This window comes from Scomber japonicus, chromosome 18 (assembly GCF_027409825.1).
Source record: "Scomber japonicus isolate fScoJap1 chromosome 18, fScoJap1.pri, whole genome shotgun sequence".
Taxonomy (NCBI): domain Eukaryota; kingdom Metazoa; phylum Chordata; class Actinopteri; order Scombriformes; family Scombridae; genus Scomber; species Scomber japonicus.
The window spans coordinates 6,606,308-6,633,842 of record NC_070595.1 but is presented as its reverse complement, the minus strand read 5'-3'; the positions used below and the strand labels follow the sequence as shown (position 1 = coordinate 6,633,842).

The 27,535-nt window shown below is 40.5% G+C and overlaps 1 protein-coding gene across 4 annotated transcripts in view; it reads right to left on the bottom strand.

Moving 5' to 3' along the window:
* The window catches only part of hdac5 (histone deacetylase 5), a 45,298-nt gene extending 28,176 nt beyond the window's left edge, over positions 1–17,122 (bottom strand). For 3 of the 4 annotated variants that reach the window (XM_053339059.1, XM_053339061.1, XM_053339062.1), the window contains exons 1-2: positions 16,944–17,122; positions 5,794–5,973 (exon numbers count right to left, since the gene is read on the bottom strand). In XM_053339059.1, coding sequence (XP_053195034.1) covers positions 5,794–5,815 — 22 coding nt within the window. In that variant the 5' untranslated portion in view covers positions 5,816–5,973; positions 16,944–17,122. The remainder of the gene's footprint in view (positions 1–5,793; positions 5,974–16,943) is intronic. The other variant, XM_053339060.1, reaches the window with a different exon arrangement.
* Between the last annotated feature and the right edge of the window lie 10,413 nt (positions 17,123–27,535).

Below are 27,535 nucleotides of genomic sequence, written 5' to 3'. Positions count from 1 at the left end.
AAAAAGATGGAATCGCTGGTTTACTCATTCAGAGGTGAAATGAATGAAATTGAAAACTTCCAAACTTCTGTGCGAGCTTTAAAGTGACTGAAAAATGAGCTCCATATATTAAAAAAATCCCACTGTGCTTTATGAGTGTAATCCAGCAAAGATAGTCTGGCTTGCAGGTGGCTTCCGCTGCGGTGTGATGACCAGTCACTGACACTTTGAACAAAATCCTCCTTTATTTTTCTTCTGATTCTGTTTCTCACCTGCAGGTTCCAGAAACCCCCCGTTCCTCCCTCCACACCCTCTGCCTGTGCCTGTGCCAGAGGACGATTTCAGGAGTCAGATTTAGGAAACGCTGTCTGTCTTCATCACCTGGAGTCCCGATCCGTTCAGAGGACCCTTGCTGAAAATAGTGACAGCGGCTGGTCTGTTTTTGGGATGTCGCTGCTCGCAGATGGAAGAACGAAGGGGAGAAAAAAAAAAAGTTTGTTTCCTCTGGTGCGCCGAACCCCTCTCTGTGAGTCTTTACCAACCGGATCGAACGAGACTGAAAAGCAAGGGGGGCTGAATTTAATCCCGTCGCTTTGCACGGACGGGAAAACTGTGCGTCTCCATAAGCCTGAGAAGTGATGGAAAGGGATCGGTTCCCTCTCTGCTGCCGACTCTTCGCTGCTTAACAACACAACACAAACACGGAGACGAGGAGAAGCAGAATTCCCCCTGCTCGGTGCATCAAAGGATCCTCATGCTGTTCTCCTCCTGGCCGACGAGAGGGAGAGGAGGAGGAGGAGGAGGAGGAGGAGGAGGAGGAGGAGGAGGAGGAAGACGAGGAGAGGCGAGGACGTAAATAGCTTTGGGAGAGCGCTCCCCGAGGTTCCATGCTTCCAAAATTAGAACGAAGCGCTGAGAGAATGACAGAGAGAGGGAAATGGAAGGAAGGAGGGAGGGAGGGAGGGAGGGAGGGAGGGAGTGAGAGAGAGAGCAGTATGATAATAAAAAAAAAATTAAAAAAAGAGGAAATGTGAGGAGAGGAAGGCTGGAGAAGACAAGTTAGAATCCTCCCAGAGAAAAAAAAAAGAACAGCCAGGGGATCACACGTTGTCCTCTTATCCCTCGCTCTTTAAAAAGAAAAAAAAAAAAAAAAAAAAAAGAGAACGCAAGGGAAACGACAGGCTGCGGCGGAGTGGAGCTCTGTGCAGCGACCAGAACCAGCTGCTGGTCAGACGGCTAATATTCACTGTCTGACAGTCATAGGCGTGTGTGTGTATATGTGTGTGTAACGCTCTTTGAGCTGCTGAATGAATCGGGAGAGAGAGAAAGAGAGAGAGAGGGAGAGAGGAGGGAGGGAGAAAGTAGATCACTGGGTGGAAAGGAAGTTAGACGGATGAACAGAAAAGTCAACCGTTTCAATTTAGCGTGTCTCACCTCCATTCATTCCTCTCTTTCACTCTGTGCTTCTGCTGTTTAAGTGATTTTTCTTTTTTTAAAGGGAAGAAAAAGAGGAGAGAGAGAGAGAAATAAGGAGAAGAGAAAGAGAAGAGAGAAGCATTTACTAACACAGGAGATGGGGGGTTGATGGAGGGACTATAGCTGAAAATAGCCTGCCAGGGAGGAGGAGGAGCCGGGGATAAAAATAGATGGGGAGAGAGAGAAAGAGAGAGAGAGAGCAGTAAGCCTACAGCTCTAGGGTGGGGGTGGAGGAGGTGGAGGAGGGGTGGGGTGGTGTTGGTGTTGGGTGGTGGAGGGGTGGGGGGGGAGTGAGACGCACAGCGCTGTCATGTTTCTGCACCGCACTTCCCAGAGATCACCTGTCAATCAAGCGGGGCGCGGGGGCGGGACTGTGACTCCTTGCTACTCTGATTTGGTGTGGATGCAGTACGGCTGCATGTAGCCACTGTAATAGCTCTTTGCACTTGATCAGCAGTGTTTTTTTTTCCTTTTTTTTTTCCAGAAATACCCACCCCCCCCCTTTCTTTTTCTTTTTTTTTGCAGACATATATAAATAATGACTTAAATGGAAGAGTATCAAAGAATATTAAAGATGAGTACTAACACAAGCATCCACATACATAGCAGGTGCTTAAGTTCAGTACCTGGCTCTATATATTATAATATAGCACATTTATAGATAAAATAACCAAAATCCTGTGAATCCAATATTGCCATTAAGCAGTTACTACTCACTAATTAGCAACACTTGCCTGCTATGGTGCAAAACAAGCAGAGATACAGACACTTAGATACAGCAACATCTAGTCTGGTTGTGTCCAAAGGCAACATAATCTACCCTCCAGCACATCTTAAACTCACTAATTAACTTCATATATTGCTTTTTTAGATTTTATTTGCCAATTAGTAGTCGATTGTGTCATTTGTACACTTCTGAATCCTTCAGTTCCACCCTTATGTTTGTTTTTACACATGTGAAATGTGGCGGAGAATCAGGGAAAAGGAACGCTTTATAACCATAAGCTGCTCTGCTCACTTTGCTGTCAGTGTGGATATTATTAATTGAAACTGCCGGGCTTCTATTTATAGTATTTTTGTTTGTTCCATTCAGCAGTTCGGTCCTAAGTGAAGCTGTGCTCCGAGGAGAAGCTTCCAGTGTTTTAACAGGGTGTAATGGGATGTCTCTGTCTGCTGGCAAACCCGGAGTGCATGGAATATTTAAACACACACACACACACACACACACATACACACACTAAGGATCAGACTTTATATGGTGGCTGCTGATACATTACAAAACACTCCAGAGTTGTGACTCTTCTGTATTTGACAGTTTCCTCTCTCCTTTCTTTACAGGACTGATAATATTTCATTTCATCATCACCTTCATCCCACCTCCTCTTTCGTCACCTTCATCACCCTCATCATCGTCACCTCCTGTGTAAACAGCTCTGTGTCCTCCAGCAGATTTAGGTATGCCTCAGTATGACTCATAGGCAGAGAGACTAAATACAAAGAAAGGAGAGAAAATGCAGAAAAAACACACATTTTTCTAATAGTCCTGTGTCTCCTCACATTGAGTTGAGCTGCTGCTTTGCTTTTTTTCTGTTATCCAGCATTACGATCATTTATTAAAGACGTGTTCCGTTATCTCTCATTGTGCTTTCAAATCACTTTGGCAGCAGGAGAGATGAGGAGAGAGATGCGACTGACCAGGCAACATGTCTGACATCTCAATGGTCTCACATACTGAACACATCTGCTGAAGGTTTGTGTGTGTGTGTGTGTGTGTGTGTGTGCGCGTGTGTGTGTGTGTACTGCAGTAGCTCAGTGGATGACTCATCTCTGCGTTTCTATTTGAGGCGCATCAACCCCTGGAGTCACATTGCTGTCTGTGTGTGTGTGTGTGTGTGTGTGTGTGTGTGTGTGTGTGTGTGTGTGTGTATGTGTGTGCGCGCATTATGTACTATATCTGTATCCATGACAACCAAATTACAGTCAAGTCAGTCAGTCAACCAATTGCTCGGTCCGAGACAGAAACTGTTCAAAAATACCTGAGTAGACCTTTTACAGGCGTCTTGGTGAATGAACTCATCTTGGCCGTGCATTGACTGTCAACACACATAAGAATATAGTACAATGCATTTTATATAGAGTTTATCCATTTTAAATGTATCCTGCAACACTCACACACTGCAGGTCTCAAACCTTGGCAGCTCAATGGAACCCTCTTAAATAATCTGATGATTTTTCCATGAGTTGGCGCTTTTTATTTGAAATTTGAGCATTTGTCCGAACATGGGTTGAAAAGTTCATATTGGAGCTGTAATGAGCTGTCAGAAATGTAGGCTGCAGTAGTAGTTTTGCTCGTGATCCAGCAGAGGGCGCTCTAACACGTCACTAGCTTGACCTGTTGCATACCCTAATGAGCTATCAGTAAATTAAGTTTAATGTGCTAATTTGTTCAAATGGAGGACAATAGTGCGTGGAGATGACTTTGTAAAAGGGAGTTGTCTTTAACAACAACAAATCTGCGGGCTCACCTACTAGCTTATGGAACAGCGCCAAATATACAACCTTGTTTGACCGCATATTATTCAGCACGTTTAACTAGGCATGCACAGATAACCGCAAGTAAAAGAAATAGTAATAAAAGTGATCAAAACCACAAGCATATGCATTAGTTTTTAAATCCCATTTAGCTCCTTAAAACGAGGCTAAAGCTAAATGATAACACAATAAATAAAAATTAAATTAAACGAATTAAATAAAAAATGCTGCATCCAAAATGTTACTATTAAGTATGTTTAATTGTATTTGCTCTATAAAGTGGTGTGGCAAATACACTAGTTTATGCAAACGATACCTCAATCACACTTTATAGAAGCAAAAATTCCATTTGTGCAAAACTACACATATCCGCGGTTACGCAAAACAATGATTATAAATGCTGAAATCTAAACTACAGCTCAAAGCAATACAAATAAACACTAAAAGCAAATGACTGAGTTTGCGAGGATGCACCTTCCACAGAAGAATGGACCAGCAGAGTAAAGGACGTATACGCCATAAGTGAAATTTACATAAACATTTGTTAACAGTGGCACTCACTTTCTACCAATCATTGCAAAGCAAAATTAATAAATGAATGTTTATGTTGTGTATCATTTTCCACATAAACACTCATCAAGCACTTTATTAGGAAAACCTGCACTATCTAATGCAATCCAATACGACATCAGAGAAGTGTTCCTAATATTTTATCCAGGCCATTTACATACATTAGGGTGACATAATATTAGGAACACTTTTTATATTATGCACTGTTGTTGTATTGGATTGCATTAGATGCAGGTTTTCTTAATAACACTCCAATACACCACCAACACCGTCACTACAACCTCAGTAATAAACATTAAGTTGAGTTATTAACTTTCAAATGATGTGAACAAAAACTCAACATGTACAAGCTTCATAAACATAGAATTCATGGCAGAGCTGTTGGATTGGATTAGATTGCACAGGTGTTTCTAATGAAGTGCATAAGAGAAAGAATATACAGTACATTAACAGTACATTACATTTACAATATATACATAACAGGATTCAGCGCTCTTCACATGATGCTGTTTTGTTGCTACAGCAGTAAGTGACTGCTTGTCACTTAAAGGCAGCAGAAAGTAGCAACATATAATCTAATGATATGATTGATTCTGTTATTGACCATGCATCAAGCTGGAAAGTGCTGCTAGACAGCTTCAAATACTTCAGTCCTCCTCACACTGCTAACCTCCCGCTCAGTAAACTGAGCTTCTGGCTCAATAAGGTTTCCTTTATAAATCGACTGAGCTGACAAGTGCAGCAATAAACCACACAACACAGTAATGTAACCCCGAGAAAAAGAGAAAAAAACAGGCTTAAGCTTGCATTGCTCATACGGATTTAACTCATGGAAAAATAGTAGCAACGTACAATCACAAGCTGGTGTCTGACATCTTAGCTACTACTACCACTACTATTGTAAACACCAGCCAACCAGTCTCACACTCATGGCCAGATCTACCATACAAGAAATTACTGAAGTGCCCAGAGGCCCCCTGAGCAGAAAAGGGCCCCTGAATGATATTCAGGCTCCACAGGAATACAACACAAGGCTTGGCCCATTCTCTTGATCACTGTCGGAAACCTAGTAAGGAGTTACAAGGGTTCCACCTGACAGCAGTGCTATCCAATCAGTTGTTTGGGGGACATGAGCTTCAGTGCCCAGAGGCCCCTGGGGTTACTAATGCAGCCTTTTTCACACTGTCTTATTAGTTACACTATTAACCGCAGTAGCTGAGATTCATAAAGACTTACCTGAGCTGTGTGATGAATTCATGAAGGTTGAACCTGGACGTCCCTCTCCAAGCCTTCCTTCTTTATGTGGGTGTGTGTGCGTTAGTGTTAAAGTGGGTCCTCAGAGTCAGCCATGTGTTGGTGGACAGATGATAGACAGGCAGGCAGATGAATCACACTGTCTATTCAATGTTAGCTTTTCTGTAAAGAAAAAGAAAGAAAATTGAGATGTAATTTACCCACAGAGCTCCTAGCTGCTTGATCTTATATACACTATAAAGCCTTTATAAAAATGTACTGACAGTAACAATGAGATCATAATGCCAACTAGCTTTCAGCCTATAGAAGTGATATAATTCAGTGTTGCTTCCAAGGCCACGGAGCATTGAATTCTTTGTGAAATTACAAGTGGTGTTTTTAAAAAGTCCCGCTCATGACAGCTGCTCCTGGTGGAGCTGAGGATAATGTTATAGAGCAGCTCTGTCCTTCTCTTTATTGGATTTGGGGACATTTGCACTCCTGCGACACCAGCCAAACTCATTATCTGAGCTAGCTTTTAGTTTACCAGGCACGTTAGGACAGTTGTCATCCAGAGAACCGTCTCTGTTGTAGCACTTCTGACACTAACTGCACTGCAATACAACAACTATCTGTTTCTTTATTTCTGTGTCTTCTACATGGATCATCAGTTGGTGAGGATGCTGACTATTTGAACTGAGACATGTAGTATCAGGATAAGTCATCCATCAACCGCCAAGTGCATATTTAAGATCTTTTAACAGGGTTCTTGATTCGAAACAAGTCAGCTAGAACCTATTATTGAAGGACTCACGTGGAGTTAACGTTAGCTTAATTACTTAACATGCTACAGTTGATAAAACATCTAGAACATCTGTCGAATCAACAGTGGTGGGCTAGAAATGAGAAGCTGCTTGTGCCATTGTTTGAAAAGGTAATTTTTAATGATTTTTCGTGTCAATTTCAATCCCACATGGAAATATTAGGACGAGGTTTGTAAAGCTGACGGCGGTACTGCTGTGTGTTCACGTTACGAATCCCACAACTTCCTGTGGAGTCGACAAAGGCTTAAAAGTAAAGGTTGCTCATCCATACTAATTGATCATTTACTCCCCCTGCTTAACATTTATTCTATTACACATACCTACTTTCTCAAGGCTGTATCTCTATTGTGTAATTGCTACAGCTGCTAAAGTGTAATGTTATATCACTAATTGCTAATTCAGACAATTTTCTCTGTCTCATAAATTCAACTGTAGCTATTTGTTTAATAATTGCAATAATCTCCACTACAATTATCTGGCAATTTAACCTCATTTTCCTGTATATGTATATTTGTTATATTCTAATCATTCTTAATGTGTTTAATTACCTTGTAGTCTGTCTCTTGTGTCACTGTAACATGTACTGTGTGTATATTTGAGTCTGATGTGATTGTATCTAATGTTTTGTTAGTTTTTGTAACATTTTATTAAATAAATGAGCTGGATTTGTTTGATAACTTAGACATTATAACTGTAACTTATAAGCTTGTCTTCATTTCTGAGTGATCCCTCCCTGTGTTGTATCCTGTACAAACATACAGGAATTACATCACATGAAGGAAACAAGCTGCTCTTTCTGCAGCTCCCTGATCCTCTGGCGCCACCTTATGGTCTTATCTTGACACAGTCTACTGTATGTATGTGTGTGTGTGTGTGTGTGTGTGTGTGTGTGTGTGTGTATGAGAGAGGAAGAAGAGAGGAACAGGATGCGCAGAGAAACGTCACACACGCACAGTCCGACATCCTGAATAATTGTCTGGAGTGAATCTCAGAGGACTGTTGGGTGTGCGGACGTGTGTGTGTGTGTGTGTGTGTGTGTGTGTGTGTGTTTGTGTGTTTGTATGTCAGAGATGAGGCTCAGGCTACTTAGTTGTAATGTGATTTAAAGGAATGTGTTTAGCACCACGTTTACAGGTAACTGGTTAACTTGTATGCTGAACTGGTTGCAAGTACAGTAAACTGGTCTGTGGTTTCTTTGCATAGTAAACTGGTCTACAGTCCAATACAACAGCCTGTAATAAATCCTATAATTACTGCATACTGTGATACAATGACCTCCTCACGCTTCCTGGTCAGACACTTCCTGTGAACATTCTGAACTCAAACTAACAAACATTACAAAAATCAACAGGATCTAATTATTTAAAAAAACTAACAAACAAAAAACAAATTTAATTTACAATTTTACTGTTTTGATTGACTCTTGCAGCTCTCACTGCATGTTTTTTTTAAGTAGGCAGCTGTTTTCATTTTACTTTTGAAAAACTTTTTTCCTTATTTTTTAATTTTCTCTTATTTTACTTTATTTCTTATTTTATGTTTTTATTATAAATCCTAAATCTTTTTTTTAACATTTTTATTATCATTTTATATCATTTTTATTTTATATTTTTATTATAAATCCTAAAAAAAGGTTTATTTTACATTTTTATCACTTATTTTCTCTTATTTATTTTATTTTACATTTTTATTATAAATCCTGAATCTTTTTTACATTTCTATCAGCTTGTCAATCAGCTGTGAAGCACTGTGAACTGCATGAACCTGTATGAAAACTGCTATATTAATAAAGTTTGATTGATTGATGTATGTTAACAGTAACAGTATCATCCAGTTTAAACAGACTGCAGGTGCATTTAGTTCAATAAAAATACACTGCAGGACAGTGCGGTTGGTTGTGAAGGGTTAGGGTTAGCCTAGAACTGTAAATGCAAATGCACACTGTATACTTATCAAGCTAATTCTACACATTTATAACTAGAACTAGCCTGCATCCCACAGGAGCATCTATTTTACTGGCTCTGCTCCAGCTGAACTTATGTTGCCTTTACAGTATTTGGCTCCTCTCCAACTATGCTAAGTCCTGAGACAAGTCACAGGAAGTCAGTGTCACTACAGCAAACCAGCTGGGTGCCGTGGTAACAGTGTCAGGGCACAGATAATGGGATGAAACGCTATGTGTGTGCGTGTGTGTCTCTCTGCATGCAGACAGTACTTAAGTTATACAGCTAGCTAGCAGCCACAGACTAACCTGCTGACCAGCTTCTCGTTAACCTAATGACATCCATACACATGCAAGAGAGAGAGAAAGAAAGCACGAAAGAAAAAGAAAAATGCTATAATCAAAAAATAGAATAGAACAACACTTGAGTCATGTGTCTCTGTGCTTTTCTCTGGAACAAGTTCACAATGTTGCCAAAGCATCAAAAAATATAAATCTCTCTCTCTCCCTCCCTGTGCCGCCTCCTCCTCCTCCACTTCACACCATCATTTCCTAAAATACCTGGCCCCTCCCATTCTGGAGAGGAGCAGGAAGTGCTGCCTGGCAACCAGGGAGCTGGCTGCCGTGGTAACGATTCACCTGAGCACCTCTTCCCTAAACAAACAGCAAGTGTGAGCGAGGGACAGAGAGACAGAGAGAGAGAGAGAGAGAGAGGGAACGGGATGTGGAGTCAAAGTCATAGCCTCTTCCAGTATTTGTCTCCTTTTCTCGCTTGTTTTCCATTACACACACACACACACACACACACACACACACACACACACACACACACACACACACACACACACACACACACACACACAGATAAACAAACACACACAGTCTGTTAACCCTGAGATGAGGGAAACTCTGGGTTTTGTGGTCCCAGAAAGAGAGCTAACCTAAACTTGGGTTCAGTTACCATGGCAACTGACTCTGTGAAGCTTCAACAAAGCCTGAGTTTCTCCCTCTTACAGAGCCAGATGCTGTTTCATTTCCCCGCTCATTCGTATCCAAGTGCCTCTAGAAGCACACTGATTGGCTACAGTTTACTGTTAAATCTAAATCCTGGTTGGATATTAGTTTGTTAGTCATTTCTTTGAACAGCATTTGCTCATACAAGACAGCTATCAGCTCGTCAGAGCAGTTCATTGCACATAATGTGTCATCTCAGTTTAAATGTAAGGAAATCAGTACTAAGCTTTGACGTAAAGGATCAATGACACTAATGGAGCATCATTCATATAATACTGGAGATGATGTGTTAATATTTATGAGTATGCAGGATCACTGGACGCTGTTGAGCCAACATACAAACAGATGTGCAATACATTTTAAATCTACAGTATTTTAATCTCCACACCTTTTCAAGTGCAAATCAGTCAACACACGATTACTGGATCGGACTGAGAGCTTACACTCATCTCTCTGTGTCTTTGATCTATATATTTATAACTCTTCTTTAACTAGATTTTTCATCTTCAGCTGCTGCCTCCTGTGATCTGTCCTCATCAGACTAAAGCTGAACAAATATATGTCAAATAATAAAAATATAGCCTGATTCTACTTTATCATCCATGAAAGAACAGCAAGTCTGCACCGTACACATACTGATGCACTAACATCTCTATGTACACTGGAATAAAATGGAGGCTCTGCCTTTTATTTACCTGTTGCCATGGCGATGATGGCTTCTTTTTTTTTCATTCACCGTGCGTGCTGTTACCTCACAGTGAACACGCGCAAGAGGTTGAACTGACTGATCAGCTGTTGTGGAAGTTCAGGGTTACACCACCTGGCTCTCTCTCTCTCCCTCCCTCCTGTTCTCTTGTCCAGCTGATTCAAGGGGAAAGGAGACAAATGCGCATATTGCAGCAAACACACACACGCAAATGCGTGCACACACACACACACACACTGTCCTAACAGAAGTGACATCAGGATCGCATTTTAAAGATCATGTTTATATGCAGGGCTGCAATGACTAGTCAGTTTATCATCAGAAAATGAATCAACAACTATTATCAATTCATCATTTTTCATAGGAAAAAAAATTGGATTTGGTTCCAGCTTCTCTAATGTGACTATGTGCTGCTTTTACCCGTCTTCATTTTATCACAAATTGAATATAAAAATAAATGTATTAAGAACCTGAAGTTAAATTCAACATCTTTAGGTTTTAGATTGTTACTGGAACAAAACTAGACATGTGACGATGTATTCTAGGGAGGAAAACCGAAGGACTACTACAATACTCACATATGTTTAGTATGTTTTAAGACTTACTGGTCTTTGTAATCATTCCTCCTCTCCATACACTGGCTGTGAAGTCGCCCCATTCCTAGAAATGGGTGACAAAATCCCTCATCTTTTACAAATGAATTCAAGTTCATCCAAAGCTTAATGAGGCTTCAGCACTCTGAGCCAAATGAGGCGGCTATCTCCTTCATGGTAGTGTCGTAGAAGTTTATTGCTATAGGATTATTGTCAACCTATATCTGAGTATCACTAAGCATTCCTCTGCTGCGCTCAGCAGGGAAATGCTATCCAGGAAAATGCTATCTAGTAATGAAAAGACTGGGCTAAAGTCTAGACTAGGCTATTTCACTATTTGTCCCATTATTAAAAGAAGACTTTGACTTTGTCAAGCTATTTCCAAGATAATGAACTCTGACATTTAAAATAGAAGTCGGCCATGGTAAAAAAAATCTGGACACTGGAGAGTCAGTGGCCTAGCCCTTAAAGCTCTTATGTAACTAATGGAGCAACCTTTGATCTGAAGTCTGACCTCTGGGCTTTAGCAAAAACCTCAGTCCATGATAGAGTCGCAAATCCCTCTCCTCAGTCCTTCAGACCAGACTATCAGCAGCTGGAATGATGTGAGGGTCGAGCGCTGCAGGGAGGAGGTATTAAACTGGAAAGGCGCCCCGTTCATTCCTAAGACAGTGGATTACTGGCACGTGTGCTTCAAAATGTTTGTCAAGAGTCCACATTTTTTTGGGGGGGGGCCCGCTGACTCCTTGTAAAGTTATAGGTAGTGTACCAACCGCCAGAATGGTGCAGCTCGCCGCAACCTTTTGTCCTATAGTGGTTGTAACGGCTCAAACTGTGATATAACAAAGAGTCATTTGAGAGACAAAAGCTCTACAACATATAGAAGAACATATCTATCTATCTATCTATCTATCTACCTACCTACCTATCTATCTATATACCTACCTATCAATCTATATACCTACCTACCTATCTATCTACCTACATACCTACCTACCTACCTATCTACCTATCTACCTACCTATCTATCTATCTACATACCTACCTCCCCACCTATCTATCTACCTACCTATTTAATCTAATCACCTGGGTATATAAAGGTTTGGTACAAAAAAATTCAAATCAAATCAAAAAAGTCAAAAGTTAGCAGATTGACTTGCTATGAATCATTGCAACTTTTCAATGAATTTGTAATTGAACATTTGCTGACCTTATATCTACACCTACCTTGTTATCTTCCACAGCAGCAGTGCACATTTTAAAGCTTGCTATCATTCGTTTTTTGACACAGCGTGCTGTATGTTTAGTTCTCTGCTGTCAGATAATTGTTAGAATATAAAATAGATGTGTGTGCCCAGGAATTACAGTAGCCTGGAGTTTATGTGACAATAGAAATACATGATGTACTGTATGTCAACAGTGACTAAGACAAAGCAGGAATATTCAGATTTTATTTCAGTGTGATTTTTTATGTATTGTTATTATTAACTAATCTGTCAATTATTTACTAGAAATATTAATTTTTTCATGTGTGAAATGTTCAAAATGTACAATTCTTTAGAGTCTACAGTACGATGATGCCTTCCATTGGCTTGTTTTGTCCAAACTACAGTCATAAACCCAGCTAATTCTCACATTTAAGAGGCTTGAATAATGACCGAAAAAATGAATTATCAAAATTGTTGCCAGTTAATTTTCTGTCATTGATTAATCAACTTATTGTTGCAGCTCTATTTTTAAGTAAGGAGCTGAAATTAAAGCCAACAGAAAAAAGTTAAACTACGTCCACACTAATACACAGAAATACCTCAAAATGTACTGTGCAGTAAATCTCTGTGTGACTTCACAGAGTAGAGATTTTTTACACTGAATCAATAATCAATCAGTCACAGTTGACACATATTCTACATACTGAACTGTGCTTTTGTTTCTCTTTGATATGTGTGCTGCATCTCCAGAGCAACAAGTCGCGGCGTGTATGATATGTATACCTCTCGTGTGTAGTGCCATTGAGGCGGGCCTGGTGGATGAGTACTGAACAGTAAAGTAACACTGTGGAAATCCCCGACCAGGCTGTCATCTGTTAGCTCCCCGTGTTAGCTAGCCATCCCGAAGCCTTTCTTTACCAGCTTCTACACGGGCGGCCCACAGGAACCCCGGAGGTGTGAGGTGTTGTGTGTCAGACACAGAGGCAGAAAACATCCACCCACTACACTACACTGAGAACCATCAACTGCAAAGTTACTGTCTTATTAAATTCACCCTAATACCCAAAAAATTGGTTCCTCCTATGCTTGTGTTTTAGTTACCAGGCAAGCTATGCTGAAAATGATCAGCTGATTAGTAGATCATCCAAAAAATTAACTGGCAACTTGGTGGTGGTGGACATTTTTCACCATTTTCTACATGATTGGATAATTCAAGTCTTCATTAGTTGCAGCCCTATACTGACCCCTTAAGGATATACATTCCAACAATTAACATTAGGCTAAAGCTCTTTTTACTAATACAGGATGGATTTAGGCTTTGTTTTCATTGGTCAAACTGTGATTGTAGGTGTTTCTAAAGGTGTACTATGCAGCAGGATATGTGGGTTGGTGTATTCAAAGTTGGTCCCTCCTCTCCAGCCCAATGAGCAATCGAGAGAGGGAGGGAGCAGCACTAGTGAGAACAAAGCCTTGAATCAGAGTAATAAAACAGACCTGCTGCTCTTTAAACATCCATGACACACAGACAGAGAGCAGAACGGAGCAGAGGAGAGAAGACGGAGACGGCGATGTAACCTGGTCGCTATGATACCAGTCCAGACCACACATCCTGCGTGCTGTTATTGGCTGGCGGCTACACGCCCACTGCCCAATGGGTGACACCCAGAAACGTCCCAAACACACCAAAATAATAAGAAAATACAAGCAGAGAGCAGGATCTATGTAGATAAACACACCACCACACACTTCTGGTGAGTCATAAGTGATGATTGAGAAGGATTCTTTTTGTATGAATCTATATGTTGTTTTTTAGGAAAATCCTGCATAGTGTGCATTTAAAGCAGCCTCACAGCAGTGGATAACCAAGCTGACCACAAAACGTGACTTCTCCTCCTCAACCAAGCTGTGTACATGCAGTGAAACATAAATTCCATTTTTAAAGTATTGCTATGCTCAGCTTTTCATACGTTTTTTCAGTCTGAAACAGCTATGTGGTTTGGGGCCCGAAACTTTTTCTCACCCAGATTAGCATAGCCTGCTATTGTTTAATAAAACAGTGACATTTTTAGCACTTTTTTTTTTGTTTGTTAGTGGATGAGTTTCAAATATTGCAACGGAGGAATGGTAAAAGACAAAGCCACAGTAAACCAGTCAAACCACAAAACCTCACACAAAATATGAAGAAACGAGGGACATGGATGACTGGTACAATTTCAAAGCAGGATTAGTCAAAGTGATCAAAATCACAGGGACTTGCTAAGTGATACTTGTGTTGTCTGTGGACATTGTGTAAAAATGTCTTACATACATTCATGGTTTTTCCTGCCTATCTAACCCAAAGGCTGGCCTCCTTTGTATCATATGATGCCGCCTTTACTGAAAATTCCAACAGGTGATTATGACAGATCGAAAAAGGTGGAACTAAACTATGAGGACAGTCTACAGCGCACACAGGCTAGAGTTATCTTGGGCTGTGTCTGAAATCACTCCATATTTAATTGCCCAAACTTACCCTCCACCATTTAATTTGAATGTCTGAATGCTGAGTGTGTAAATATCTCCACTATATACAGCCCTCAAATATTTCACTATGGAATGGAAAAAAGTGGTGTCCATGTCATGTACACTTCTTTCTGCTAACAATCCCACAATGCAATGCTCCACATTTTAAAGATGTGCAAACAACTCTACAGCTGATGGTGGTGATACAAAATGATGAAGAAAAGTGTCCGAAATCTTGATTTGCTGCTCACTATTAAGTGAACTATTTAGTGTTTATTACATATGGAGTAGTGAATGAGTGAATAATGGAGTGATACCAGACATTGCCATGGAGTTCTTCCTCTAATGACGAAATAAAGACAAACATTACTGTGAACTTTCTTCTTCTTCTTCGTTAGCGAAGCAGAGCAGCAAACTCCAGCAATAACAAACGAGACCGGCTCTGAGGTAAAGAAAATAATTCTGTGATCACCTCAAAAAACCCTGTGCCCACTCAGTGTGTTAGACAGTGTCTTTACCCGCAGAGAGGCTGCTCTACACTGCTGGAGTCGTGACGTTAATACTAACACAGCGGAGCACCCTGCCTTCCCCCTCAGTTGATTCTCATACAGAAAGGAGACTAAGATACTTTCGGATTAATTCATTCATTAAAGCAGTTAACTTCTACATGAAAAAGACAGTGGGGAATTTCTCTTACCTGCCAGTTCTGCTTCATATTGTACTTCAGTAGAATAAGGGCAGTAGTGTACTGAAGCATGAGACTGAAAATGGTGCCACCTTTTCTATTCATTCAAATCAGTTTTTGATCAAGAATTGGCACTGAAGTATCGTGATAGTATTGAATTGGATGTTAAGCCTAAAAAGATCAATACCGTCATTTGTCACAACCTTCATTTGTCATCTTTTTGTTCCATCTTGGTATAAAAATTAAATCCCAATAGACACTTTTTTTCATCGAATCATTTTTTTTTTTTTCACTTGAGCACACAACACTCTAAAAGGTGGGCAACTTTGTCTCGAAAACCCTGCTTACACATTTGACTTTATTACACTTTTCTCTCAATAACCTGGGCGGTTGTTTGGTTGGTTGGTTAAACGTTACATGGCAACTTCCATTACATGCTTTTTTTTTTCTTTATGTGAATAGATGTTGACAGATGCTGATTGTTGGGTGTTTGCCATTCAAGTGGGAGTAACAGTTGCAAATACGTGTATGTCATCATCCTGTGCACCCTCTTTACAAAAAAAAAATTGGGCTTGTTTGTCTAGAGTGCCAACTGTAACAAAAGACATGCTCGATTTGCAGCAGGGGATTGGGGTTTTTTTTTTACCATCATCTACCTCTTTGGCATCCTCTCTGTCTAGTTTATCCTACATAAAACATAATCACCATAACCGCCACATATTTGTGGTATTTTTGGGAGGGAGGCAATTAAAAACATGACAAAGTCGCTTTTTGGGGCTTTTTTAGTGTGCCTCATTCTAGTTATAACCCAGGTAGGTGGCATACATGTGCCAGACAACATCCCAGTCCAACGCAGCTTGACAGCAAAACTTTCACAACAGAACAGGAATATTTTTAAGCTGGCTGACCACATAGAGAACAATATAGAGGCAATGCCATAAAGGTAAGAGCTTGCCATAATTCATGCTGGGTGTTAAAACCTCCATCATTTGTCCTCACTGACATTGCAATTCCAAGAAGAGTCCTGAAAATGCTGGACAGTTTCAGAATTTGCAACGTACCTTTATGCCAGGACCTTCATCCATAACTGTGTATGTATATTGGAATATGTTACATAATAATGATGTCTTACTTCTATTGTAATACACTGGTTTGATGCCACTTTTGAAGCTTAGAAGGTGGGAGTTGCAGGCGCTGGTGTTTTGCTGCTGGTAGGTCATTTACTTTCATATTAGGTCATTTGGTTGGATGTTCTTTACTGGTAACCACTGGGGAGTAAATGCTGTCTAACCATCAGTACATTGCTGTCTGTTCTCTGTTAGCTTTAAGCTTGTACTACAGAAGGTAGCTGGTTAACTTTTGGCTGCTAAACTAAGTTATTTGTTGTACCTTAGTTAAGTTAGCAGCTAGCTATTAACTTAACTTCTAGTACACAAGTGGCTGTGTGTGAAGTGTTACCTGTTCAGTGGCTAGTTAGCTGTTTTATCTCTCAGCTTTACGTCCTTTAGCTAGCTATACTCACTCTGCAGCCGTTGACTGTCTGTCGGTAGATATACCCTTCTTGCACGGTGACACACACACGCACACACACACACGCACGCATACACATACACATATACACACACACACACACACACACACACACACACACACATACACATACACTCACACTCACTCACGTAAACCTCACGGTACCGTGGATGTCGGCGGCTCCTCCTGGAACGAGTATTAGCCGCAGAGGTCGCTTCCCCCCCCGGCTTTGGTTTCCGCTGAGGCTCGGTGTGCGCCCCGTAGAGCTTCTCTGCGCCTTTACTTCACATGAAAACTGGTGTTTTAACAAGAAGGACGCGTCTCGCCTCCTACCGTTTCACCTCCTCCATATTTACAGTCTCAGTCTCTCTCTCTCTCTCTCTCTCTCTCTCTCTCACTCTCTCCCTCCCTCACCACCAACAACAACATTATTGACGTCCTCCTCCTGCCACGTGACCAGTCTACTGGGGCTAAAAATAGACTCAATAGAAACCAATGGAAGCAGACAGACAAGGCAGAGATAGACAGACAGGAGATACGGTTTAGTTAGTCTTGCGTGTTAAACTTCACCTCACTTTATAATATTTCCTACTTACTATTCGGTTGACTTAGTCCAACTGCTCAATGTCCACCCTGGACATTGGAAGACTTTCAAGAATATTCCCCAGTCATTTACACAAGTAGTCGATTAATCAACTGGTAATACAAGCAGTTTTAATAAAGTTTTTTGTGTGCATAATTTTGGCCCAACATCAAGCTTTTCAGCCCTTAAATGTGACAAATTTCTTCCTGTCTATTACCAATAGGCACATACTCCATTTCTTTACCTCTCATTTATTCCCATTAGGCTTCATTCATTCCCCACAGATAAGCATGAAAAATACAGCTACAAAGAGGGATGTTCAACAACATCCTCATTCCAAACTCCTCAAAGAGATTTATTATCGTCTAGATTAAAAGATATTCCATTTCACACACAATAAAAAAGCCGTTTTCCAAGTTGCAACACTAATTCTTAATCCATATAGACAATTTCTTGGTAAAACACCAGCATTAGAATCAATGCTTTGTTTAATATGAACAATAAATCAAAACTACATAAATGTACAGTATAGGCATACCAGCACAACTGATAATAAAACACATAGGCTAAAGGAGCATTAAAGCACAAGATGTTATATTTTCGCTACCATCTTTGTTTGGATTAGGACCAAGAGACACAACTTGAGTTAAAAAATCCTGCAAAAGGTGGACTATTGTTAACCCAGATGCTTCGAGTCTGTGAGGTTTCTAGAAACACCTTCAGAACAGCTGTAACTATTCAAGAGACCTTCTGGGTTTTTCAGACCTCAATAAATCTTTGAGGTCTGAAGGCAGACAAAGCAAAACTGGACTGAACCGAGTGGAGTATCCAAAGAGTGCTGAGCAGAAAACCAGGGCTAAAATACGAAGTGAACTAATGAGGGGATGGGAACAGGTGATTAGAAAGAGAACAGGAAGGGAGGTGATTGGCTAGGGAATACACTGGGTGCGGGGAAGGACTAACGAGGCAGATACAGGGCAGGTGTAAAGGGAAAACTAGGATGGAAGGAGCACATGAACGCAGCAAACTGAAAACCAAAAAATCCCAGCAAACACAATAAAAACTATTCAGAAGATAATCTCTCATTCTCGCACAAAAGTATTTTCTTATGTACAACTGATGTATTACAGTTTTTCTCAATTGCTTTGGTACATTTCTCAAACCATCCTTAACATTTGTAAAGCAGTGAGTGCATTTCTTGAAACAAACAGCACTGCACAATGGATTACCCGCAAAAGCCAAAAACTTTCTCAGAATGCTTAGTTTATCTCTCCAAAGTCAATACTTATGTCAATAAACATGTCAGAGCCAACAGAATAAATCTTTGTGTCATTGTTCACAAACAAGACAGTCAAAATGCTTGTAATATAAAGCATAATAGTAAGCATACAGTAGCAGTATTACAGTACAGTCCACGCTGTTCGACTACATACCTGTTCTGTCTACGAAACCTTTGAACAATTGAAGACACGCCTGTTCTCCCAACATTGGCCTGTACCCGACCAGTCTGGGCCACCGTGAGGCCACGATTGAAAAACACGGTTTACATATTTCATTGGGGCCGCGTCTGTGTCCTTGGCCTCTTCTACCTCTTCCTCTGTTTTTCCTCCCTGCCCTTCTCCACGCAGCCTTATTCCTCTTCTTCCCAGCTGTTGACCCTGTTCATTTCCTTGTTGTTCTTCCGTTGCCAGAAATTGTAACACTGTGTTGGGTTCTGTTTATGAGCTATTTTAGACAACTAGTTGATCATTACTTAATCTAACACTTCATACATTCCACTTGTCCACAAGTCAAGGACAATTCAGGACAGATTTTCATAGAGTCCATTAGAAATATATAGAAAATATGCTTGACTGATTATGACTGGTTCTTGAGGGTACGATTATTCAACAGAGTACCAGTATAACACATTTTGATCAACATGACATAAGCACAAGTAACTGCATGATGTTGAGGTTGAAGAGGTAGTTTTGAGAATTTCCGTTCCAAAGCAACTGACAAAAACTATAAAACACCAACGAAAAAAAGGCAAAATAGTCTCTTAATCGTTTGTTTGTGGGGATCAGTAACTCAGAGGGCAGGTATTTAAAAGAAAACATGATTGTCATCACAAGACTGGGGTTTCTGAACCGGGAGTCTCTTAAATTCAAAGAGACAGAGAGGGAGAAATGGGGTGAGGAAGCACAGGTGAGGGGAATGAGGTGACGTCTTGGAGAGAAGACTGAGGGCATTTGGTGACCTGGTGGAGAACAGCAGGTTTGGAAAGTAGAAAAAAGGACCATGAGAGAGGGACTGCAGAGCAGATTGTGAAACCAGTAGTGATTTTTTCGAAAAATTGAATTCTTATATCGTTGACTTAAAGTCGTGGTACGAGCCCCTGGGCCCCACACACCCCAGTTGCTACAAAAGCCCCATGTTTAATATGTGACAAATGTTTTTTAGTGTTCTGATAAATTGTAACTGTTTGGGAATATGGAGGCATAATAAGGGCCTTAAGGTGGGGCCTGCTTACTTGATCTTTAGGCACAGTCCTTAAGAAGGTCACCATATCGAAATCCAATTTTAGGACCTTCATTACCATCTTCCCAAATAAATGTGTTTATGTAAATGTACCCTATAGCAAATGTAGAGCCAGGTAATAGCTAAGTACTACCTGTAGACATTACACAGAGAGTGGGAGGAAGGAGGGTTGAGTAATAGGGCCCCAGCGGGTCATTTTTAGCTCGGACCCCCTTTGCAGGTTAATCCAGTCACAGCTTTTAATTGTTGCATAACCAAAAATCGAATATTTGCAACTTTGGAAGAGTTTTTTAACCAAGCGAGCAACTTAAAGACAAAATAAATGATTCATCTGAAAAAAAAGAAAAGAAAATCAACACACTGTCAGCAATGAAAGCAAGGTGCAAATCCCAGGGAGCCTGCATCCAGGTAGAAACCTACACTATGCATTCAAAGGTCACGTCGACTTGACTGCCGGGCTGCCTGTTGAGATCAGAAAATGTTGTGCACATTCACAACGGCAAACAAAGAGGCTAGGAGGGAGAGAAAGAGCCTGTTTGATACTGTATGTACGCTCACAATGGAACGATGACATAACATATTATTCACGACACCAACAGTAAACACACTGCTGACAACCAATGTGTCTAAATATGCTGTAGATATATGACAGAAAACCCATTGGAATATTATATTGGAATATTGGTGTTTCTGGTGTCGCTGTAATGTGATTACCATTGGATTAACCTTTTAGGAGGATTCTATTGACCCATGCCCCACACCCCTACCACTACTGTCTATGCCATATAGGATTTCAAAGTAAGAGAAGGTCCTCCCCAGGGGGGCTCTAAACTGTTTCAGGGGAAGCTCAGTGAACAGAACTCAAAAAATATCATATCAGTTAGGAGATTGTGTAGAATAGCTTAAATTTTGCTTAAAGACATAATTTTGGAGAATTTCCCTGTTTTTCTGAGTGTCAGAAACTACTAAATGCCTTAGACAGACTTTCTCATGTATTTGATATAGTCTAAAGTCATGTCAAACAGCAATATCAAGCAATCTTGCCCAATTGTTGAGTGTCTATGGGATTGATTAACATAATTATGATGTTTTAGGCAACAAGGAATTGAACGAAACTAAGGGGAGTTGTGTGGGCGCCTTTTTCCAAGCTTTGTCTGAGAGAAGACCCATAGTCTAGTATCCCATAGTCCCGTAGTCCTACCTTGTAAACCCTGTTTCTATGCAACTGTGCAATTACATGTACTAAACACAGGAATATGAAACACATTAGCACAAACTGACTGTTTAAGGCTCTCATCATGTTAGTTGAGATCCAGATTTTGTTCTGTTGTAGTATACACTTATATTTAGAAAGAACTGAAGGGTCATATCGGATGCCAGATTTCCATTATTTACAATGGTACCCACTTTTCTAATCTACAGTTTCACTCGGAGGAACATTTGAATCTTTCCCGGCAGTATCGTCATGAGCAACTGTGTCGAAAATAATTCTGGTCACTGAGAAAAAGTCAAAGGGTACAAACTGTGCACCAAACAAGCCTTTGCTAAGAAATAAAAATAGGCTACATCATGGAACAGAGCCTACTGAAACAGTAGTGCGGTGGGACTTCAGCTCCATTTGGGAATGATCCCATGGGGTTTGGCGAAACTGATTTAAAAATATCTTTAATTGTGATGCACGCAGGTAAAATAAAAGAACTGTCAGGCAATGGCAAGATTCGAGGTGGAAAAAAAGCACTTTGAATAGAATTCTTGTTTACAATGTAGGGAGAGGAGAAGAGGAGAGGAGGAATCATAGTTGACGCTATAAATATTTTCACTCCTAGCACAGATACAAAGAGAGGAGGAGGTGGAGGGAGTAGAAAAAGACTAGGATAGGGAAAAAGGAGGGAGGAACGAAAGGAGAAGGCAAGAGAGAGAGAGAGAGAGAGAGAGAGGAAAAAGGTGGGAGAATGCGACAGAAGCAGGGACCTTGGAGAAGAGATGAGGGGGGAGGAAAGGGAGTTAGGGGGTGGAAGGATGGGGGAAAAACAGGAAGATAGAGGAAAGATGCAGGGAAGGAAAGGAGAAGAGAGGAGAAATATTCTGCATGAACAGAGGATAGGAAGAAGAGCGGTGGAGGTGGAATGAAAGGACAGAGAGAGAGAGAGAGAGAGAGCGACAGAAATAGAGAGAATGAGAGAAAGAAAAGGCTATTCTGGTAATGATGTTGTTGCCATGGAGACGCTGTCCTCAGTCAGACTACTCCACAGGTGCCTCGTGGGTATTTTTAAAGGACTTCGCTGATTGGCGGAGGTCTTTGGAACAGAAGGCTATTGATTGGTTGACAGAGGTGAAAGTCAAAGTTCATCTCATTGTATCCCATTACCCTCCAAATGCTTTCTCATCTCTTCCTGCTTCCCATGGCAGTTAAACAGTACAATGTGTTGTGTTTAAAGCAAAACCTCCTGACTCACCTGCTGTTTATCCAGTGAAAACAGACAGAGATGCCTTAAAGGGTAACTGCACTCAAATTCTGCTTTAAAAAATGCAATAGAGGAGTGCAGGGGAACGAGTGTAGAAGACCCGTGGCTACATAGTGGTTGATGTGGGGGGTGCAGGGACACTGACTGACCATTGCTCAGTGTAGCATTAATAGCAATATAGAGCTGGTAGTAAAGCTAAATGAGGAGCCAATGTCAGACTCTCCACTCTCTCAAATCCAAGCAGACTAATACAGTATAAGATAAATGAATGAGAAAATGCAGTTTTTACATTGTTACCAAAATGCTTGAACCCTGAGCCTCACAATAACACACCTTTTAGTCTGCTCTGCTGTTCACTAAAGGCTAACTGGTGCAAGGTGATATAGGGTGGACACATTTAAACCAATTCTGCAGTTCCCCTCATCTCTATGGAGCGCTTTAGTGTCTTTGAGGTCATTTTGTTCCTCTTTTGAGTCAGCCGCTTTAATGCAACTGTAATGTCTCTCACTGTTCTCATCAGTATTGTTTTGCATTCAATGAAAAAGCTCCGAAAGCTCACTGTAACCTACCTGACCTGGCATCAAACAGCAGACTTGTAGAACACGTAGCAGATAAAGAACCAGAGCTAAAACAAGAGTGAATACTGGACTTATATTTACTAGAACATGACTGCCCTCTAAATAGGCAAATGTTATGCATGTAATTGGTCTATACTTATACAGAGCTTTTCTAGTCTTCCGAACACTCAAAGTGCTTTTATACTACAAGTCACATTTACTCATTCAAACACACACACAGCAAGGGCTGCCACATACGTTGCCAACCTGCTCATCAGGAGCAATTTGGGGTTCGGTATCTTGCCCAAAGACACTTAGACATGCGGATTGCAGGAGCCAGGAATCAAACCACCAGACATCCGATTAGTGGACGACCCGCTCTGCCTCCTGAGCCTCAGCCTCCCCATGTTGGCCATATCAACTTTAAAGGTAGGTGATAAACACTGTTGTTTCCGATTATCTTAAATGGCCAAAAATACACATTTTTTGTGCATTTTTCTACAATTAAAAATGAATGCTTTCAAAATGAACTGAAAGATAACACCTTGAAATTACAATACTAATGCTAAAAAATTAAATTGATGTTATTAACCTGCTTTTGTTCATTCATTGATGTTTTTGGTCACTTTTTAGTGTTGTAGAAATACTTAAAAAGCATATTTCCCAAAGGTTCCTGGCTCTGTTTTAACCCTGACTCTCACAACAATGCACCTTTCAACCTTGGCTTCAAACCATGGTGACTGCTGCCAGCTGATACAGGTTTGAACAAATGAAAATGTTCTAAATTACACATCAATTCTGCTCAAATCAGTGTGTTCTTTAATCAGGACCTCACGCTGCACCAGTGGGTGGACATCAAATCTCAGATAATACTAACTGTCACAGGTTCAAACCCACACAGGTACAAATGTGTCCAGTCATACTGAAGCAGGACCAAAGACTACATCGATACTGGAAATTAGGTGGGGGACAAAATGGGCCCACAGGTGCCATTAAAAGTTACAAGACAATAAAAGACAGAGAGAGAGAGAGAGAGACTGAGGAGACAATGAAGACGAATGAACAACATATCAATATGTAGCACGCACACGCGCACACACACACACACACACACACACACACACACACACACACACACACACACACACACACACACACAAACACACACACACACACACTACCAGCAAAAGAAGCAGTGGTGAGTCACCCTCTGTGAGTCACAGGAGAAATCAGAAATGTCAGACAGAAAAGGAGTGCATGCACACGGCAAACACATACACACAGGCATGCACGTACACACACACACACACACACACACACACACACACAAATACACACGCGCATACACACACACACACACACACACACACACACACCTATAACCACCAGTTTCTGACATTAATGAAGATAGCCTAGACAACTGCTCTTTTTCCACCTTCTGAGTTAAAGTGAGTGGAAGGCATACTGGATTGCATTCAATTGCACAGGTGTTCCTAATAAAGTGCCTGTTGTTCCTCTCTAGAATAACATAATAAACAGAAGAATGAGTAAATATACATTGCATGACATTACATATTCAATAAACCTCTAACACAAATCCATTATCTAAACATGCCTCCTCCTATTTAAGATCTATGGTAGCAGCAAATGTACCCTACATGGACTTGAAACAAACCTCTGATTGCAGAAGGAAGCTCCTCCATATAATCTTCTATCAGTGAGACCCTCAAGCTCACCCCCACACTTCCAAGTGTGTCCCAGGACCTTGGTCTGAACATCAGAGATCCTGCTGCTGCATTAAATGCTGCACTTCAGCCTGATCATCGACTGAGTTATTCAGGACTGGAGCGCCCTCAAGAGGAGAGGAAGGGAGGGTGCATGTCATTGCTGACACCTCAACCGTCCTTACACTCATTTCTTGACATACATGAAATGCACTTAGTCATTGTGTGTAATGTGTTTATTGTGGTGCTTGTAGTGTTATAAAGTGTTGCAACTTTTACATCACTAGAAAGGAGGTGAGAAACAACAAAATGACACCGTCACTTTTAGGGGAAATGTTTCAGTTTGTTGTCTGATCATACAAAACCACCACTGTGACACTTTAAAGTATCTTGTGAAAAATGGAGCAGTTGAAGACAAGCTCATTATAATGCTGCTCATATGTTGATACATTAGCAATTATAACACAATAATATGTTCCATGCTACATTATGAGTACTTTTGATATCTTTGACTAGTCCTGTCATGATAACTACTTTGTTGGACGATACATTGTCTCAGAAATAATCGTGATAAACAATATTATTGTCATTTGAAGATCATTTTATACCACTGATAGAATGATAATATGTCCATGTATCATACGATTAGTCCATATATGGACATGATGATGTTGATAATTACGTTATTGTACAATAAGTCAGGCCTACCGTTTTAAACTGCTGATAACACTGTCATTTTTAATGTAGTGTTTTTTACTCAAGAGGCAGAGCGGTCATCCACCAATTGGAAGATTGATGGTTTGATTCTGGGCTTCACCAGTCCACATGTCAATGTGTCCTTGGGCAAGAAACTTAACCCCAAATTGCTCCCGTTGCTGCGCCAATGGTGTATGAATGTGTATGAATGGTTAGTTTCCACCCTGTGTGGTAGCTACTGCCATCAGTGTATGAATGTGGGTGAATGAGACATGCAATCTAAAAGCACTTTGAGTGGTCATGACAACTAGAAAAGCACTATACAGTATAAGTAGTTCATTCCATTTACTATTGACTTAGCAGTAAGTAAGCGAAAGAACCTGTGTAGGAGGTGCATAGGAGAAAAGTGCAATCCAAAAATGAAAGTACACACTGTCTCACTCACTGTCATCAGGCACATCATGGGCAGCATCACAACACTTCCATTTATATAGACAAGAGCTGCCTCAATTATCCCATGGGAGGACTGGAGAGATCAGTGTGACTAATTAATGAGCACCTTGGGTTAATGGAAACGGTGTGTGTCACCTGTCAGACAATAACATGTAAGAATTAGAGACAATATAAGGATTAGAAACGTATCAATGAGGTACATTTTTAACATCCATATAACCCCACAGTTTAAGTATCACAAGATTAAAAAAAAACAGGTAACCACAACAATGTCTACCTCCAAATGACATGAGATGATCAGAGGTTTTAGCAGTAAGTGAAAGCTCTGCATACTTCTTCTGGAAATGTTGACAACTTTGAAAGTAAACTGAAACCCTGCCTGTTTTTATTAGATTTTTTTCTATTAATTTTGATGTTTTACATTTTTTACATTACTTTATTTTACGCTATTTTACAGTTGAGAAGTTTGATCTTATTAATTTTATCCATGTTTATTTCTTTTAATCTGTTTTTAACCTAGTTTTTAGTCTATAGCGTTTATTACATTTTATATATTTTATTTCATTCTATTTTGTCTTTTTGATTTATCTGAAACTAGTTTTGTTACTCTAACTTTTAATAAACATTTTCTTTTATTGCCTCTTATATTATTTATCTTCTCTTATTTATTTGACTTTATTTACATTTTCGAAAAACATTTTTTATCATCCTTATTTTCTCTTGTGTGCATTGGTCTCAGTTTTTTTGTTTTAATTTGTTCTTTGTTTTTGTTCTATTGTCTTTTTTTAATTTATTTTCTTTATGCTGTCACTTACATCTTATTATCAGCTTGTCAATCAACTGTGAAACACTTTGAACTACATGAACTTGTATGATAGCTGCTGTGTCAATAAAGCTTGATAGATTGATTTCACCATTCATAGTTATAACATACAGTGGGACTGCTGGACTGTAATGTGAATGTATAATCAGTACTATCAGTAGTAACAGTAGGAAGAGTAATAGAGGTAGGTGGGGTATCTCAACAGTAGCAGAGATAATCAGACATCACAGTAGTGGTAGCTGTATTAATCCAGCTCCACCTCTAATAAGCGGCTATGATTCACAGCCAGACCCCACCTAACCCTCCTCCTCCTCCTCCTCCATCTCCCAGATCCCCCCCACCACCACCTCCCCTTTACAGCGTTGTCAAGGCAACAAACCCTGACACCGGAGCTGTTAGTCATCAATCCACCCCTCCACCCCTCTCCGTTGGTGTTATGTTGACGTTTTTCATTCAGTCAAATTCAGCACCTCCTTCATTCTTAAATTGCCCCCCCCCCTCCCCCACTCAGTTTTATTATTTATTATTATAATATCTTTGTTTTACTGCAAGGAAAATGAACATGTAGTAACTAATGTGATCATTAAGGTGGCAGTCTGATCATGCATTTGACTATTTCCTCCTTTACAGTCTTGTTGGCACATGGGTTGGGCTTATTTAGGAGGGAATGCAAAACACACACACACACACACACACACACACACACACACACACACACACAAAGGGAAAGAGAGAGAGAGAGGGAGAGAGAGAGAGGGAGAGAGAGAGGGAGAGAGAGAGAGGGAGAGAGAGAGAGAGAGAGAGAGAGAGAGAGAGAGAGAGAGAGAGAGGCGGATCTGTAAATCCAGACTCCAGGACTTCCTCAGCAGAGCAGAGCTGAGCCAACAGCGCAGTAAGTATCAGCTGTTTATTATTCCTTT